We start from the raw sequence: 19,692 nt of genomic DNA, 5'->3' as shown, positions 1-19,692 counted from the left end.
GCCGCTAAGGTTCAAAGTGCTAAATTTTCCCAAATACACAGTTTTCATTCAAGCACTCCCTTGGAATTCCCTTAGTGTGCATGCAAAGTTTCGGGCAGCTAGGTTTCATGGTTTTGGAGTTATGTAGGAGACACTCACACTTACACTGACACAGGCTCTTTTATTATTATAGACGAGCAAAGGGACCCGACATTGTCGGGCAACACGGTGTCACTTCGTGGTGAGAATATTAAGACAGGGGGAGAGAGAGAGGAGGGGTGAGGAGGGGTAGGAGGAGAGTGCAGGAGTGGAGAGAGAGGAGGGAAGGGGAGGGTGAGGGGAAAGGGGTGGGGGAGAGACAGAGTAGGGTGGGGGAGAGACAGAGAGGGATGGGGGAGGGACAGAGAGGGATGGGGGAGAGACAGAGAGGGATGGGGGAGAGACAGAGAGGGATGGGGGAGAGACAGAGAGGGATGGGGGAGAGACAGAGAGGGATGGGGGAGAGACAGAGAGGGATGGGGGAGAGACAGAGAGGGATGGGGGAGAGACAGAGAGGAATGGGGGAGAGGCAAAGGGGTGGAGGAGAGAGAGAGTTGGATAAGTGACAAGAACAAGCCGATTAGATTTTGGTTCAGGTCCAGATCCAAATTTGACTTATCAGTGGGATACAAAATGTAACCTTTTCAGCCTGGAGGCCCAAAATGTAACCTATGCTCTCTACTGAGTGCTGTTCTAGTTTTTTTTTCGTTTTTTTTTTCTTTTCTGTTTAACACTTCCCCGTGCACACCCCGAGTACAACCACCATTATTCAACTCCAGTTCTTGAGTGCATACAAGTTAAACAAACAAACACTTCTCCCATGGAACATGCATCAGAATTCAACAGCACTTCTCTTCAGAAACAAAACAAGTTGAGAATCTCCACAGTGAAGCGCGGTGCTACACGCGCTACTTGTTTAGCAAGGAGGAAGCGGACAACGCGGTAAGTTAAAAGAGTCTTTATTGCAAGAGCTCCACTGTAGCACTGGAGCGCTCCGGGCTGCGTGCCCGGTGTATATCCCGAGGCCACGCCTACCCCTCGGGCGTGGCCGCCGCCCACTTGGTGCGCGGAATGATGCCATCACGCCAGTGAGCTTTCGTGTCCGCCACAACAGCATCCTCAATCTAATCAATTAGAATTTGAATTTATTTTCCCCTAATTTGACCTTTAAATGCATCCGAAATGCAGAAGTGTTGCCAGAAATGAGTTAGGTGACCTCAGATTAGCTAGGAACACATGTATCATAAATAGTTTCTATGAAAATGCTTCCTGGGCTATGGGTTGGCCATGTTTTCCAAAATGGCTGACAACGGCCATCTTGGATTTTAAGATACAACTTGTGTCTTTGGATAATTTTGTTCCTAGGGCACTAAGGAACTTTTATGCCAAAGGAGACCTTTGCATCATGACTTGAAGTCAACACCATATTTTTAGCACTTAACATGTCCACTAATCGGTGATGCAAAGGGGAAAGTAGGTGATACAAATGGAAACACATGTATTCTGAGGAGTGATTAACCTCCTCTATCATATAACACATTCTGAGTGTTTTGCTGGATCGAGGGGCCATATCACACTTTCTGAGTCTGTTGGTGACCCAATGGGAAATATAACACCTTCTGGGTCTGTTGGTGACCCAATGGGCAATATAACACCTTCTGAGTCTGTTGGTGACCCAATGGGAAATATAACACCTTCTGGGTCTGTTGGTGACCCAATGGGCAATATAACACCTTCTGGGTCTGTTGGTGACCCAATGGGCAATATAACACCTTCTGGGTCTGTTGGTGACCCAATGTACCATATAACATCTTCTGAGTGTTTTGCTGGCCCAAGGGGCAATATAACACCTTCTGAGTCTGTTTGTGACCCAATGGGCAATATAACACCTTCTGAGTCTGTTTGTGACTCAAGAGGCCATAGACCAGCTTAACCACCTTGGTCCGCGACCCTATTGTTGGTGGCCCAAGGGGCAATCTCTTTTTTTATATGCTCACATATGGGAAAGTTTGACCTGCCATACCCATACCCAAACCTTATGCTCCATAAATGTCCTTTACCATATTTTGACTCATACTTCCTCCCACAATTTCCTACTTTCCATTGTTTTTCCTATTGTCCCTTCCTTCCTGTTATGAGAAATTTGTTTCCAGTACAGTATTTACAATATATTGTAATTACTCCAGCCATGGAGTAATGCATTCGATCGTGTGTGTGTGTGTGTGTGTGTGTGTGTGTGTGTGTGTGTGTGTGTGTGTGTGTGTGTGTGTGTGTGTGTGTGTGTGTTCGTGTGTGTTCGTGTGTGTTCGTGTGTGTTCGTGTGTGTTCGTGTGTGTTCGTGTGTGTTCGTGAACAAGATATCCGGAAAAGTTCTGAACGGATTTGGATGAAAGTTGGTGGGATGTTTGCCCTTGGGATAAGGAAGAATTGATTAGTTTTTGGTGAAGCTCAAGATATTATTCCGGATCCAGGAATTTTTTGAAGGATTTTTTACCATTGGAAGATAGGGCTCATTTTTTTTAACATTATCTTCTATATTTAACATTGTGATTTGAAAATCGTTTTCATATTTGTTGTAAATGTAGTTTAAACTCGTGGTTATGCGTTAGAGCGGTGTATTGTTTAGCAGCGTCCTCTTCAATGTTCATTTTTTTTTCTCCTAATAAAGACATATTCTGTCATTTTAAAACCACCAAAGTGTGTATTAGGTTTCCCCGTTTCATAAAATGTATCGGTTGATACGTATAATGCTTTAAAACTGTTTTTTTTGTTTTGTTTGTTTTTACCTCAGAAGAGATATCAACATTTACCTCAGCAAATGTCAATCGCGGTGTCAGTATTTGATGAACTTATAAAGACTTACGTGACTTATAAGTGTGACAAGCATGTGCACGGGATTCTTCCCAGAAGAATGAGTGGTCGCATTAGCTTGTGCGACTTAAAATGAGCGAGTTTTGTTTTGACGTTTGGGCCAGTTTTACATGTTGTATCCCTAAGGAATGAAACGAACGCTTTTTCCTGGCTTACAATTTTATTTGAAGTCACACATGCCTCAAAATACACTCACTTATATAGAATTGAACGCTGAATCCGAAAATGTAAGTGAAATTGCCTTTTGTTTTTTTTTTACATTATCTTCTATATATATATATATATATATATATATATATATATATATATATATATATATATATATATATATATATATATATATATATATATCTGTGCAGTGTCTGTGTTGTGTTGTCTTGTCTTGTGTTGTCACTGAACTACTCCCTCAAACTTTTGTGAAATCGTACTATTCCAACTTGACCCACGGCGGGAGTATGCGCTCTGCTGAGTGGCGTTCTTGTTGAAACATGTTTCTGGATTTTTATCCGACAACTCTCCACCCCCTCACCAATAACAAAATGTGTTTCCTGCAGGCAGATCTGAAGTGATAATTAAAGCCTCGGGAAGTGAAAGGAAATGGCAGGCAAGTACACGAGTTGAGGCGCAACCAGCTTGACCAACCACCTCCAACACCTCCACTGCCTGGGTCTACCCAGACAAATTGCTAAGGTCGTGGCACCAGGTTTCCTCAAGTGACCCGGCTGGCTGGTGTTCCTCTCCCTGTCATCTTGTGTTCTCTGTCGGGGAAGGCAAGCTGGTAACTCGTGCCAGCCTTGGGTTGTGCAGAAAATAAACGCTACAATTCTTTATTTTAATTTTTTTTTGTCCTTCGACAATATAAGGAACGAAAAGTTGAGCATTACAAGAAGATTATAATGGAATGTGTGGAAGAACTTTTTGTGGCAGTAATTGCAAAGGAAAGGAAAGCGAAATACGATGAAGCAACAGTACTTGTGGACTGTCAGAAGAGAAGCGTGTTTATATGACCTACATATTGAACACTCATGTGAAAGACTTCTGAGTGTTTCCGAAGTTGACTCGTTATTCCGGCGGCGAGCAGCAAGTGTTGTTTATAACCGACACAAGATGGAGACTGCTCATGCACCATGGTCTGGCCACTCTGCAAGACGCTTTACGAGTGGATCGTGTTATCAGACCTCAGTACAATGGGAAAATGGCAGCTGTTTGATTCTTGTCGGTATGTGATTCATGGAATGGGATATATTGAGAGATAAATGGGGGGTTGGGGTGGGAGAGTAAGGCATTTGGTTTGGGGATATAGTTTGTAGCCAATTGAATAAGAGTTCTCGAGTTTTCCCTGTAACCTCCGCCCTATCTGCTGCTCGTGAGTTGACTATCCACTGGATGCTTGACAAACGGGTATGCATGAAAGGAAGTACCTTAGTCTCTCTCTTCATTGCTGTCTCAGTGTTTTGTGTCTTGGGTATGTTAAACTTTTAGAATCCATCATTTTATGGCCATGGTATATGTTTAACCTTTAGAATCTGTCAATTTGAATCTCTCACTAGGCCTTGAAATCATGACCTGTCTGATGGGATGCCTTTGAAAAAAGCAAGTAGTAACACACATCTTAGCTTGGGGCCGAGAGGTAGTTAAGGATGTCCTAGGCTGTTGACGATTATCCTTGTTAACCTGTGCTGCCCTATTGATAGATGTCCTTATGATTCGTGTTCCCAAGTTGCTAAAACATCAGCAGCTTAGGCAGTGAGAGAGCCGGAGCTAATGATAATGTTTTAGTGCCAAACGTGAGTTTATTTTACTTATTTTATTTCTTACTTTCTTTGTTATCATTTTCCTGCACCTCCCAAACCTCTACTTCTCTCCTGAGGCCTATAGAGATCACGAATATGTGTGTGCCGTTTTGCCGTAAACACAGGACATGGCCAGAACGCTAAAAAAAAAATAGGGAAAATGACACTTTACTTCATGGAGAAAAACAATAGGGTCGCGGACTTGTGCATCAGAGGGGTCGATACTCTGTTGTAGCTCTTTAGAAATCTCCTGAAGCCATAACTCGTGCATGGCTGTTTGTGTCTTCTGTGTTCGTCCGACTTTCGTGGAAAACTCTATGCATGTGCTGATTTTAAAAAGTGGGAAGTTTTCTCATCCAGGATTGTCGTCCTTCCCTCTCGTCATCCCCCGACCTACCCCTCCACCTTCTAGCAGTCTTTGCTACCATCTCTTTTTCTTTCTCGTGGATGCCAAAGGCTACGTGTGCAGAGCACCCCAGGAGGTAAAGATGAGAGTGAGGGGTGTGGGCGTAACAAAGTGCCTACTGAACCTGCTTACTTAACAGTGTTCTTTCGTATCCAAGACTTGAGTTATTGCAAGGCCTGCCCTTTTGCAACTGTGAACCCTCTGATGCTAGTCCCTGCCCGCATGCCTCGGTGTTGCAACAACAAAGAAAAAGATTTCCTCACCGTACAATTGATAGTGTTTCTTTCTGAAATTTAAGAAACAAGCTGTCATGGTCTCTGGGCCAATACAGCTCTTTGCCAGACTCATTGTCGAAACTGACAATCTCGTTCCCATTGGCCCAGCAACTGCAACACCATTCCAATGTGTCCAAAGCCCGAGCACAACATGTCTATAAGAGAGGGTGTGTAGCAGGTTCAAAGGTGATCAGAATTCTGAAGGCATAAAACTAACCTGGCTTTTATGTAATTTAATTTTTAGTTCGCAATCGCCATCCTTTGACAGTGTTGCTTTCGCTCATCATTATTGTTGAGTTGTGTGTAGGCCCATTCTGAACCAGTTACTTTTGTAGTTGTTTTCACTGTTTGTTCAACGGCTGGATACCTTCAATATCATTATACGGAAACGATCAGAATCAAACATAAGTGGTGTGCTGTGCTTTGACTGTCTCGGCACGGCACACCGGCCTTTCGCTGTGGCGGCCATCTTGCCACCATGTGTTCTCAGCCAAAGCGCAATCCATTCGGTTTCCCGACAATGGGTCCCAGATCCATGCAGGAGATGAAAATATTTTCGTCGAATGAAAAGGGGCAAAATTTTCGAGGAACAAAAGATTGCTGCTTTAAACTTGAGAATGGTGCTAAGATTATTTCTCGTCTGCGCTCTGGGCAAGTTTTAATGCTCAGTGATCGGGACGGATTTTTTGTTTCGGGAGGTGTGTACAAACTGCTTTGGTTTTATCCAGGAGCATCCAGTCATTCATAAAATGCACTTAAGTGTAAAATGGGAGCTTTCGCTGCAAACTGCCTTTATGGTCTTTATGGCCTTTATGGTCTAAGCCATTGGGCAGGTGCGGTAGGGAAGGTCGGGTGGTGATTGGGGGCACGATGGTTGCAGGATACGTAAAATAGCTGCATTTAACTGCTACCACTTACTGTAATTCGGTGCTGGGAATTTTCACGTCCAGACGAGGGAAGCGGGAGGGAGTGGGGAAACAAGATAGGACTAACCCGCATGCAAAAACATGGCACCAAGTGCCAGGTACCTTTACCCTGAGGAGCCCTAAGGGCCCATATTTGCAGCTATCTCTATTGAAGGCCTTATACACCAACCAGTGTTGGCTGCATCGTTATTGCACTGATACGCCACTGCTGTGCCATGGTCGCCGAAGATTCATTGTGCGAGGTAGTATGAAACCAGTACGCGAGCAAAAGTAGACTCTCGAAGGCTATAACTGCACAGTAGTTGGGGTGAGGACATTGGAACGAGATAGATGAGGCTGGAATAGATGGAGTTGCGAACTCAAGTAGGGTAAACCAATTTTAATACTATCAGTTCCAAGAGGGTTTGTAAGGCCTTGTGAAAATATAACATTTGCGTGACTTAATCTTCTTTTCTTTTCTTTTTTTGCTGCTGAGAAGAGCATTGGCCCATGGTGGCTCCTGATAAGGCATATGATCCTAGACTTCAATCCGGTAACCGATGCTCAGCCTAGAGAATTATTTCCTTTACGAATCGATGTACTTCGTTCTGCAGCATCCGTTTGCCCAGCTCCAAGCATTGACTTTGCAAATCACAAGTACTTCGGCCAAACTATAGTTGCTCGTCCAATAGCTATAACTTTCTGGCTCATCGTAAACCAGCGCCTGGTTACAGGTCATTATAGGAGCCGACCGCACAGCTGTGGCTCCTTGCACTGGTCCAGAAACTTCTGAGAGCTTTTCAAACATTTGTTTGTTTTTTTCCTTGCATTTAATCGCATAGTTTAGTGTTCTTTGCATTTGTCGTTTGCATTTCTCAACATTACAGGATTTAAAAGATGGCTTGCGTGCAAATCTGCTGTCGGTAAGAGAAGGCGAGAGGAGAGGCAGCGATAGTTTAACAAGTTTGAATGTATGGTTATGGAGTTTAATAAGGAAGTCGTAGGTTGGAAGCAGCAGCAGTGCATCTTATTATAAAAAAAAGTTGTTTTACCATGTTTACATTTTATGATAAAAAATAAAACTTGGGTCCTGTTTCTTTTACTAGTTGCTTAGGTAAGATAGAATTAAGTTTGTTTTAGAAGAACCAAGGGGGCAACAGTTTAATAATCGTACTTTTTTTTCCTTATCGTTCGTTACCTCCAGTGTTTTACTTTTATACGTTGGTGGAACGGCGTTGGTGCACGGGGACAGTTGTATCTTTCTTACCAAATCGATTCGTTTGGTACATAGATCGGGGTGGGGATAGGGGAAGATGTCCAGTGATTGTAAAGTTTACGTTGAGATCGAGGCTATTGTCCAAAGGAAGGGGTGAGAGCCAGAGCGAAAACATGTGTGCGAGGTAGGCCAAGCCTTAACCTTGCGCCATGTATCTTGCGGCTGGGTCAAAGACCGGTGCTGAGGCCCTCGGCTTCTTCTCCTTCCCAGGCTGCTTTTGCCAGGGAGGCAAATAGGCTGCTTTGGATGGAGAGATAATGAAATAAAGAGCGAAGTTAAAAGGAGACAGGGGTTGGGGAGGCGTGGGGGTGGATGTGTTGTGGTGGGGGATTGCATAATATACTTAGCACCAATGAAAAGTGTGCACAAGAGAAATGGAGAGTGTTTACAGCAGTCCTACCCTGCTCTAAAGGGGGTATTAGGAACTAAGATGGGACAGCCATCTTGGCGTAGAATGTAAGTGCCCTGGGCCTGGCATGAGTTTTGCGTGGGATGGTGTTAATGAGCGGCCATCCCTTCTTTGCACTTGTGTAAATAGTCAGCCTTTCAGGGTGTTGTATCATAAGACCTTATTTTGACTATTCTTTCGACTTTTGGTAAATAGGCCACATGTATTGAAGAGGGAGTTGGGTGAGTGGGGGGGGGGGGGGGGGTTGGCGGAGGCCTGCTGATTTACCTGGGACAGGGTGACGACGATTCAAAGAAATTGGAGGGGTTGAAAAATTGGGGGCAGATGTGGAAGAATCGGGTTGGGAAATTGTGGGGTTATATGGCGATGTTGCTCCAAGATGCAAGCCAGGCCTCGGTCAAATTGGTCTGCACGGCTTCTAGTGGAGCAGAGGGATGGCGCACAATGCACAGCGACCGCAGCTTTTGGCAACATGGCAGCTCTCAGCAGAGAGAGTACAAATGTTTTGACCCAAATCCAGATTTCAAAATTGTCTTCTGTCGTTGTGCTTGCAACAGAGCTTAATTATGTCTTAGCTTTCATGAAGTTTGCTCTTTGCTTCCACATTTCACGATGAATATATTCGAGTGGCAATCAAAAGAATATAAGGAACTCCAGATTTGTAATCCTTTGGATGTGCACAGGAAGTCTGGAAGAATTGGCTTTGAGGAGTGCAAAGTAAACGGCGGTTTATCGAAACGCAATCTCATAAGATCCTTCGAAATAGTGGAAACGATCTTGACATTGTGCAGGACAAGTCCAATGTTCACTAGTCTGGAACATCCTTCATTTTGCCTCCTGAAGCATTGTAACCGAAGGCGACATTCCATGATCTAGCGGGGCTCTCGGGACCGTCACGACACACGTCAGTGAATCGTTTACATGTTTGAGCGTTTAATGTCCAAAAGAGTGCTTTTTCACTTACCCTCATTCGATTGAAATTTGTTCTCTCGGGTTCTCAATGATACGATGGAGGATTGCTCGGTTGAAACGGCAAACAGGAGCTCCTACCTGTTATCCTATGTGTTCCTGGTTCCAGTACGGCATTATTCCGAGTCTCATAAAAAAGCAACATTACCGTTTGCGATTTAACCCAGCGCCTTAAGTTAACCAGGTGGGAGCTTTCTCTTGCCGACCTAACCCGGCAGCTCTCAACCTGGGCTGCACCTGCCCGACGACAAAGCCACATCGAGCCACACTGCCTTGGAACCTCAAGCTCACCTAAAAGGTTCCCTTTTCTGTGCCCCGCGCTATCGTATAAACCGTTAGGATTGTAAAGGCCTGTATTTTGATTCTATGTTGTTCTTTTTATAATAGCATCTCTTTTTCGCTCTCTCTAGCCCTCTTTAGGCCTTCCTGCTCCAGCCTTCTCTCTCGTCTCTCTCTCTAGTCTCTCTCTCTAGTCTCTCTCTAGCTTCTCTCTAGCTTATCTCTAGTCTCTCTCTAGCCTCTCTCGCTAGTCTCTCTCTCTAGCTTCTCTCTAGATTCTCTCTCTAGCCTCTCTCGCTGGTCTCTCTGTCTAGCTTATCTCTCTAGCATATCTCTCTAGCTTATCTCTAGTCTCTCTCTAGCCTCTCTCGTTAGTCTCTCTCTCTAGCTTCTCTCTAGCTTCTCTCTCTAGCCTCTCTCGCTAGTCTCTCTCTCTAGCTTATCTCGCTAGTCTCTCTCTCTAGCTTCTCTTTCTACCTTATCTCTCTAGCTTATCTCTCCAGCTTATCTCTCTAGCTTATCTCTCTAGCTTATCTCTCGAGCCTCTCTCGCTAGTCTCGCTCTCTAGCTTCTCTCTCTAGCTTCTCTCTCTAGCTTATCTCTAGTCTCTCTGTAGCCTCTCTCTTTAGCCTCTCTCTCTAGTCTCTCTCTCTCGTCTCTCTCTCTCTCTCTCTAGTCTCTCTCTCTCTCTCGTCTCTCTCTCTCTCTCTCTCTCTCTCTCTCTCTCTCTCTCTCTCTGCCACTCTTCCACTCTTCCACTCTTCCACTCTTCCCCCTCTCTCTCTCTCTCTCTGTCTCTGTCTCTGTCTCTGTCTCATCTCTCTCTCTCTCTCTCTCTCTCTCTCTCTCTCTCTCTCTCTCTCTCTCTCTCTCTCTCGTCTCTCTCACTCTCTCTAGCTTCTCTCTCCAGCTTCTCTCTCTCTCTCTAGCCTCTCTCTCTCTCTAGCCTCTCTCTCTCTCTAGCCTCTCTCTCTAGCCTCTCTCTCTGGTCTCTCTCTAGCCTTTCTCTCTTGCCTCTCTCTCTCTCTCGCCTCTCTCTCTCACCTCTCTCGCCTCTCTCTCTCGCCTCTCTCTGTCTAGCTTCTCTCTAGTTCCTGCTCCAGCCTTTTCTCTAGCCTTCTCTCTCGCCCTCTCTCTCTAGTCTCTCTCTAGCCTCTCTCTCTCTAGCCTCTCTCTCTCTCTCTCGCCTCTCTCACTCGCCTCTCTCTCTAGCCTCTCTCTCTCTCGCTCGCCTCTCTCTGTCTAGCTTCTCTCTAGTTCCTGCTCCAGCCTTCTCTCAAGCCTCTCTCTCTCGTCTCTCTCTAGTCTCTCTCTCTCTAGCCTCTCTCTCTCTCTCGCCTCTCTCTCTCTCTCTCGCCTCTCTCTCTCTAGTCTCTCTCTCTCTCGCCTCTCTCTCACTCGCCTCTCTCTCTCGCCTCTCTCTCTAGCCTCTCTCTGTCTAGCTTCTCTCTAGTTCCTGCTCCAGCCTTCTCTCTAGCCTTCTCTCTCGCCCTCTCTCTCTAGCCTCTCTCTCTCTCGCGCCTCTCTCTGTCTAGCTTCTCTCTAGTTCCTGCTCCAGCCTTCTCTCAAGCCTCTCTCTCTCGTCTCTCTCTAGTCTCTCTCTCTCTAGCCTCTCTCTCTCTCTCGCCTCTCTCTCTCTCTCTCGCCTCTCTCTCTCTAGTCTCTCTCTCTCTCGCCTCTCTCTCACTCGCCTCTCTCTCTCGCCTCTCTCTCTAGCCTCTCTCTGTCTAGCTTCTCTCTAGTTCCTGCTCCAGCCTTCTCTCTAGCCTTCTCTCTCGCCCTCTCTCTCTCTCTCTCTCTCTCTCTCTCTCTCTCGCCTCTCTCTCTCTCGCCTCTCTCTCTAGCCTCTCTCTCTAGTCTCTCTCTCTCGCCTCTCTCTCTAGCCTCTCTCTGTCTAGCTTCTCTCTAGTTCCTGCTCCAGCCTTCTCTCTAGCCTTCTCTCTAGCCCTCTCTCTAGCCCTCTCTCTAGCCCTCTAGCATCTCTAGCCCTCTTTTTATTTCTAGCATATAAGGTACATCAAGATATGCCCCTGTGGCTCCGGCCGAAGTTTCGTCGCAGGACAATGGGGGGGGGAGAGATAGTCCCAGACATTAATAAAGATGGGGTCTTGCACCCTGTACGACACCCATGGCTTACACGGGTGAAAAGTTTGCGAACTACTTATATCCAGTATGACTCACCCTCCCTGTGTTGAGTACCTTTAGTGTTTAGCATGTGAGGGAATCCTCTTTAGAATTCACTGCAAGCACAAACTCTGCCGATAAAAAGTGCAATCCGTCCGTCCATCCAAAGGTTATCTTCATCAAGTTTGCTTTAGACCAGAAGAAAATTTTGGGTTTTCTTGGAGATGCATCACCAATTGAACAGGTTTTTGTAAGGTCAATGTAGAACCAATGGTGAGTCAGAAAATGCATCTAGTATCTTAACTTGGGAGAAAATTGATCGAAAAACAAAATCCAAAACATGCAACAATTCTCTTTGGCTTGTAGAGTCTTATAATCGCTTTTATTTATACTCCTATGTTTTGATTTATTTGTGCTAGACACAAACAATAGGATTTGAAAGAGCAGTTGAAAGTCTTAACACATTTAATCAATGTTTGTAAACATTAAGGCATAAATATTAACACGAATTTAACTTAGGATAACGAAACACAATTCAATACCATGCACACCGCTCTGTGATCGACCAACCGTGTACCTTAACACCACACAGAATCTGGTGGTTGGACCATGGTGTGGAAACGGTGTTCCCTCACCTGCTAAAACAAACAACAAGAGGAAACTCTGTAGTAAAAAAGTTTAAAATTATTCCACAGGCCCCCCACGGCTGATTTTCTGCCCTCCCCCACCCCTCCTCCCCAATGCACCGCATGCTGTTCCTCCCGTGCGGGGTTTTTCGTGTGTGCATTTGATTTGCTTGCTCTGTACAGAACGCCATGTACACCAAAAAAAATACAATAAAGGAAAACTTTTGTGCACATCCTTTGTTTGACTCTCCCTCTCTCTCTCTCTCCATATATATATATATATACTAGACGACCCATGACCCGTTGGGTCAGTCAGTTTGAATAGATATGAGAATAGAACTAAAGCGAACGCTGGACATCATCAGGGAGATTATTTGGGCCAGCAAGCCATAAGGCTCACCTCTCCAGCGTTCTAAATCACTTATCTGTGACACGTGATTTCGGCCCTTATCTCCGATCACGTTTTTTTTTTTGTTTTTTGTTTTTAGAAAAAACACGCGACCCGTGGACTACCACGATTTTGTTGTCAGAGGACACTTCTGATGACGATGTTCTTTGTCGACGATCCTCCATTTACATAAACTCGCACGTTCTCTTTCCTCTTCCCTCGACTGAGCGCCACATACAGCTGACCATGCTGGAAGACCGGTTTCTCCAGGTAGACCAGCACATTCTCCATAGTTTGCCCTTGCGCCTTATGGATCGTCATTGCGAAGCAGGATTGTATGGGGAACTGGCAGCGCTGCAAAGGGATATCCTCAGCTTCCGACAGATTTAGTCGGATCCGAGGGAGCATTACAGTTTCGCCTTCAAACGTTGAACTTATGATCCTCGCAACTATAATATTTCAAAGCATGTCCTCAACAATCATGCGCGTCCCGTTGCAAAGTTTCGGAGGGTCCAAGTTCCGCATCAAAATGATAGGGGATCCTTTTTTGAGCTTGAGGTTGTGCGGCGGCAATCCCGAGACTTCAACGGAATCTAGGAATTCCGTTGGGAAGTGCGTCGCATCAGTACCCTCAGTCACACTGTTGAACGCAGCATACTCCTTGCTAGCACCAGGGAACCTTGTGATGCATCTTGAATTGATGTTTCGCATCATATCGTTGAGGGGCACTAATATAGACCTTGCTGAAAAAACCTCCATCGGATTGGCAAATGATGGATATATGGTATTGATGCACTCATCGAGCCCACTCGCTGTCAGCAGTATATCCTCTGGCAAATCTATCTCATCATCCGCATTTTTCTCGATTCTATCCTCGCCGATGTCGAGCAAAAATCTTGAAAACTGCCCACTTCCGTCGGTCAGTCGCATATTAGTTCTCAAGTGAAACATTCCAAAGCTCTGCCATAAGTAGGACTTCTTTATGCACGCATTCTCAACGTCAGCATCACACCCTCTTTTCACCACGGGCAGAAGTTGATGGAAATCACCACAGCATATCGTCAAGATCCCTCCAAAAGGCTCGTCTTTGTCACATACATCACGCAACGTGCGATCCACAGCCTCGAAACTCTCTCTCCTGATCATAGGACACTCATCCCACACGATGAGTTTTGTACTTCGAAAGAGGTCTGCGATAGTGGAATTTTTATCGTTGTTGCATACGCCATCTTCCCTCGGTGTCAGAGGGATTTGGAACCTTGAGTGCGCTGTTCTTCCACCAGGCATGAGGGTAGCAGCTCTGCCAGATGAGGCCACCGCAAGGGCAACTTCTCCACTCGCGCTCACTTTAGAGAGAATCAGGTAAATAAGAAACGTCTTCCCTGTGCCTCCAGGCGCGTCAATGAAAATCATTGATGACTGATTCGTGCGGATGCAACCGCACGCAAAGTCATAGACAACTCTCTGCTCATCATTGAGCAGAAGCTGCCTTTCGTCTACGATTCGCTGTTGTTCCTCCGTGTCGTATTGGAGTTCTCTCAGTAGGTGAATGTTGGCAATCCCTTCATGACGAAGAACAGTCGTTGGAGTCGGCAAGTGAAAATGTGCAACAGTTCTGTTCAACAATTGCAGTTTCTGCTGCAAATACGATAGAGCCAAATCATGATGGCGCTCGTTGATGGCAATATTGGGATCATTTGCAGATCGTCGATGAGCTAGAAGATAATCTTCAGCCATAGCGTCCTTGAAACGTTCCCATAGATCCAATGGATTGTCGACTTCACTTTGTGTGAGGAGCACAACGAACAAATCCCTCATGGGTCTGGGAAGGCGTGTCCTCTCAGCATCCTCCAGAGTCTCGCGCCAGACAGCGTCTCCTTGCAGCAAACCCATTTCTCTGCAAGCGTCTTTGAATGTGGGTAGAATGACATTATCACACGTTCTCAGGACTTCAAACGAAGTCGGCCCTCTCACGTGGTGGAGGAGTAGTCGGAAATAGTACAGGTCACCAGTACGCGGCGAAACAGTGTAAACTCGTCCCAATATGTCATCCTCAAACATTCCAGGGTTGCCCTCCACCGGTCTGCCCTGTTTTCTTCGTTGCCATCTCTTCTTGGTCCATGTATAGCATCTCGGAACATCCACGTACAACAGTGTCTTAGCGAAATGGTCACGTTTGCAAAGATCCATAAACTCTGTCAACGTGGTTTTGGCCATATTGGGATTATTTCTTTGTTCACGAACGTTCCCAGCAAAAAATACCTGTTGTTCATTTGGCAGATGTACTCCTAAACAGATAACGGCCGGCTTCCTGTCATGGACTGAGAATCCAAGAATGGAGGCAACAGCCTCTGAAGGTCCAATGTATCTACCCGTCAAGTACTCCGTTATCTCGTCGTTTGTGCGCAGTGCATACGTAGCTTGATCGCTACCTTTCATGGCATACTTAATAACATACTTGATCGACTTTATAGAGCAGCATATTTCAACGTTGATGTGGCAATCAAACGTTTTCAGGAGATAGAGATTATGGGGAACAACCCACTGATTTGTAACAGGTCGTCGTTGCCTCCCTTCTTGGTGCCCTTCAAATCCTCCCATTTCTGGGGATCTTCTTCTATATATGGGGTACGAATCGTCTCTGCACCGTGTGTACGGAGCATATGACCGCGGGTATCTGTGTCTGCATGCTCCATTCTTCCAGCATCCAGTTGCTGTGGAACAATATGGACCATGGATCATGTGCTTCAACACCAGTCTGTGTCCCTCTGGATCTTCATCGGGATCTGGTATTTCAGCTTGTACAAATCGATCATAGTCTTGTGGTCTCGGCTTTGAAGCTTCATCGAGCCACAGCAAACAGTGTATGTGAGGGAGACCTCGCTTTTGGTACTCCACACACACAACGTGAGCGATACAGTTCCCGAAGAAGCCTTCTGATCCAGTGAGGTATTTAATGAACACCGTTTTCTTCAACTCGAACACTCTCGCAATGAGATCCGGTCTGTCGTTCTCACTTTGGTGAGGAAACAGGTTATTGGAGATTTCAGGCCACTTTGGATTACACGTCATAGTGATGAAGTAGGTCGCGTTACCATATTTTCTTACGTACATCATGGCATCTTGACATCGCTCCATCATATACCTCGGCCCCCCTACAAATGTCGATGACAGTAGTATGCGGCGTCCGATGTTGGACAAATCGTCATTGTCATTGAGAGCATCAGTGAAGCCACTGTATGTAGCAGACCTCAGCGATGCCTGGTTCAGTCTTATAAACGCCAATCTTGTGCCTTCCATTTTGGCTGCCATATCAACAAGATACTGCTGGAACAGACGCCCCCCTCTGAGGAGGTAGTTGAACTCATCCTCGTGGTTCATTATTCGGTAGGAGTAGTATTTCATGGCAGTCAATCTCCTGCCATTGGTCATGTTAATTTCGGGCTGCCATCCGTCATCTCCGAATGGGAAGAAGAGAACATACTGGAGTGCGTCGTAAGAACGGTGCAACTCAGAAATACTTTGCAGCGCTCCTCCTCTTGCTTTCAATACAATGTGACGCGCTGTAGCTTGAGGATCGACAGTATTCTTCACAACGACACCCATTTCATCAGCGATTTGACCATTGAACCTCCTCTCATGTTCACCAGCTGGTCTCCTGTTGGGATCAATAAGAACGAACGCCTCTGGCAAATTGCCTATTTCCTCGCGTGCCATGCGGAACGAGTGAACGTAAGGATTCACTTGTCTCAGCACGGTCTCTAATGCTCCAACGACATCACGGTGAATACCAGCATTGGTGAGTATCCGCATCCTCAACTGTACGCTGTCATGTGGATCTAATAAATAAATTTGGAGGAATTTCGGTTGTTCATCCGCATTTGGCAAGAAGGAACCGATACGATGATGTATTTGACCCTGAATTATGACCGATGGGCTCCATGCACCATGCCGAGGAGAAACTTGGCTTCCTCCAAATGATGTCATTTGAAATAGACAGTTGTATTGTCTGATGTTCCTGCGGAATTCGTTTGCTGTGGGTCCATCGCCGGCAAACAGATTGTGTAATTGATGGGGTAAAGGTCCCAGATTTCCCAAGGACACCTTTCCATTCGTGCAGCAAAAATGAGCTGTTTCACCTTGGAAAAGAAGCGCTCTACAATGTTGACAAATCATGTCCATCGCACCGACGTCAGCAGAAGTGAAATTTCTTGCATTCTGCGCGTTTCTCTGCCTTGTCTCAAGAACTTCCCTTATCCTATCTCTCTCTCGTTCCTCCTGAAGACGCTGCGCTCTCACCTCCTCCGTCTCAGCACTCCTTCTCATCCTTGCCCTTTGTCTTTGCAGCTGAAGGCGCTGTGACCTTTGCTCAGGCGTTTCAGCATGTCGTCTCTTCCTTTGGCTTTCTCGTTGCTGCTGAAGACGTCGTGATCTCCCATCGTCTGTTTCAGCACCCCTCGGAGATACTGCTTCCGCACGAGAACTTGAAGGAATGTTGCTATTCGCGTCCATAGACGTGAGGTGTGATTCGTTGTCAGCGTCCGTAGCGCCGTCGGAGGGTTGATACGACATTCTTCCTGCAAATAGTATTGTTTTTGTGCTATCGTTTTGCCGATCATCAAATGACAAATAAATTACATTGTGACAATTAAAGATTTCAAATAAACCTATTTAAAGTGTATGCGCATATAAATAATTTTAAAAATCGAAGAAATATCTCTCGGTAATTTCCTGAAACATTTTACTTCCGGGTAATAATGTTGAATGAAATAACGAAGATATATACTGTATGCCTGTTATTTTAGGCGGTGTATTTTCGTATATCAACGTGGCGCGATTTTTAAAATATATCTCTGCAATTTCCCGTGTGTGCGTGAATGTTCTCAATTATTTCTTTTACCGAGTCTAAAACCATCGATAAAAATGAAATCAGATGGAAGCGGTAATAATAAAAAAAATCGAAGAAATATCTCTCGGTAATTTCCTGAAACATTTTACTTCCGGGTAATAATGTTGAATGAAATGACGAAGATATATACTGTATGCCTGTTATTTTAGGCAGTGTATTTTCGTATATCAACGTGGCGCGATTTTTAAAATATATCTCTGCAATTTCCCGTGTGTGCGTGAATGTTCTCAATTATTTCTTTTACCGAGTCTAAAACCATCGATAAAAATGAAATCAGATGGAAGCGGTAATAATTTAAAAAATCGAAGAAATATCTCTCGGTAATTTCCTGAAACATATTTTTGCCGATCATCAAATGACAAATAAATTACATTGTGAAAATTAAAGATTTCAAATAAACCTATTTAAAGTGTATGCGCATATAAATAATAAAAAAAATCGAGGAAATATCTCTCGGTAATTTCCTGAAACATATTTTACTTCCGGGTAATAATGTTGAATGAAATAACGAAGATATATTGTATACTGTATGCCTGTTATTTTAGGCGGTGTATTTTCGTATATCAACGTGGCGCGATTTTCTTCCCGTTTTTTTTCAACCGAGTCTAAAACTATGTTAGCGACTGTGAAAAATGAAACGATATATCGAATTTGATTTGAAATAAAGCTGGGAGAGAGAGCAAGACACCACGGGCCTACAAAACAGGCCTCAAAGCTATGCGAGTTAATAAAATGGTGGATATTACTACTCTCTCAAAGGGGTAAGCCACGCCCCCGGACCGATCGAATGTTACACACAAACACGCAAGATTTCAATTTTATAATTATATAGATATATATATATATATATATATATATATATATATATATATATATGTCGGATTGAGACTTAGAACTTGGGACTCAGAAGACTCAGAGAAAAGGAGCAACGGATATATTTATTAGAACTCGATTACACAAGCTTGCGGACAGCAAGATGTCGCAGAAGGTTCACATGAAATGACCAACACTACAACAAGATGCTCTGAAATAATTCGATTTAAACTTGCTTTCTATAAGGAATATCGGGTGTGGTTTTAGCTCACAAGATACAGAGACAGAATGGGCTCATTGGCCCTCCCACCATAGTCCCATCCTGTTGTTCAGTTAGTTAGAGGAAGCTCATCAAGGCCACTCATAGTTTAACTCAGATAAGGAGATGGTCAGCCATATGTGGCAACATGTTTACAACTTTCTGTATAGAAACCTTGGTTGGGAAAGTACAAAAGGAGGGGACACTCGTAAATGTGTCAGCCCACAGGATATTGGCAAAGTCTAGAGGGAGGCTGAGAGATAACAGTTGCCACCAAGGCCAGGGAAGGGGAACGAGAGATTGAGCCCACACAGGCCAAGAGCTCACAGGCACAGAACTCCTTATTAGGATATTACACATCCTCAATGCACAAGAAAGGACTAAGTATTATAAAGAGTACAGCAATCAGTCAAAACAAAACATATAATTGGTTATACTTGGTAATTGGTAAAGCAGCAAGGATATACAAAGGGGGAGGGGCATTACAGCTCCCTACATACCGCCCTTTTGGATCTAAGATAAAAAGTTATCTACGAGCCAATCAAAGGCCTTTATTTCAAACAAAACAGAAACAAAACCAATCAGGAAAATCATTCAACATATCACGCGAAGGCAGCCCAGTAAGCATGTCCCGTACCCAAAGCACCACACATACTCAGTAGGATGATTCGCGTCTGTAGGTGAGTATACAAAGTATACAGTGTATAAGTCCGTAAAAGCAGGGTGATCAAATGGCATGAAAAATCCACCAAGAGAGGTGAGAGAGACAGTGTAAAGGGTTCACTAAACGTACCACGCGAATGCAGCCCAGTGAGCATGTCCCGTACCCAGTACCGCACATCGCACTCAGCAGGATGATCCGCGGGTGTGTGGGTGTAAGTGGGTGTAAGTGGGTGTATGATGTAAGTCAGGTGTAGATGGGTGTATGAGGTGAGACAGTAGAGGCATGAAGATCGAATAGCGCGTCAAATCCACAACGAAGACCTCTGGTTCCACCAGGGTCCACACCCAGGAAGATCTCCCGACCCACCCTTGGAGCACAGAGGTGCGGCCAGGACTCCTCCCCAACTGGAGCTCGCCCAGGCTTCCCCAGGTGAAATCCTTGTAGATCTTCAGCGCTCAATCGATATTCATGTTCATGAGGTCTCTTACATGCTGGTGATCTGGGGAAGACACAACATCGTCAGTATCAGGTGGCTCAAACCTATGGCCATAAAATAAAGCATAACGGTCCAAAGGAGGGAGAGCGACTTCCTTTGGGTCAAAGTCGAGATCGTCCGAGGCGATGCTGCTTGCATCACTGCTATCCCTGGACGAATTCGTAAAACAATCAGATTCGGAACTCAGAGTATCTCCACGATCGAGTTCCTCT

The 19,692-nt window shown here is 45.0% G+C and overlaps 1 protein-coding gene across 7 annotated transcripts in view; it reads left to right on the top strand.

Moving 5' to 3' along the window:
* Window positions 1-12,182, top strand: part of LOC137438987 (muscleblind-like protein 3) — a 139,323-nt gene extending 127,141 nt beyond the window's left edge. For 4 of the 7 annotated variants that reach the window (XM_078767583.1, XM_078767580.1, XM_078767582.1 and 1 more), the window contains exon 8: window positions 3,444-12,182. In XM_078767583.1, coding sequence (XP_078623709.1) covers window positions 3,444-3,458 — 15 coding nt within the window. In that variant the 3' untranslated portion in view covers window positions 3,459-12,182. The remainder of the gene's footprint in view (window positions 1-3,443) is intronic. The other 3 variants (XM_078767585.1, XM_078767584.1, XM_078767581.1) reach the window with 1 other exon arrangement.
* Window positions 12,183-19,692: the final 7,510 nt, after the last annotated feature.

This window comes from Myxine glutinosa, chromosome 13 (assembly GCF_964187855.1).
Source record: "Myxine glutinosa chromosome 13, kmMyxGlut1.1, whole genome shotgun sequence".
Taxonomy (NCBI): Eukaryota; Metazoa; Chordata; class Myxini; order Myxiniformes; family Myxinidae; genus Myxine; species Myxine glutinosa.
This window is presented reverse-complemented; position numbering and strand designations above follow the sequence as displayed.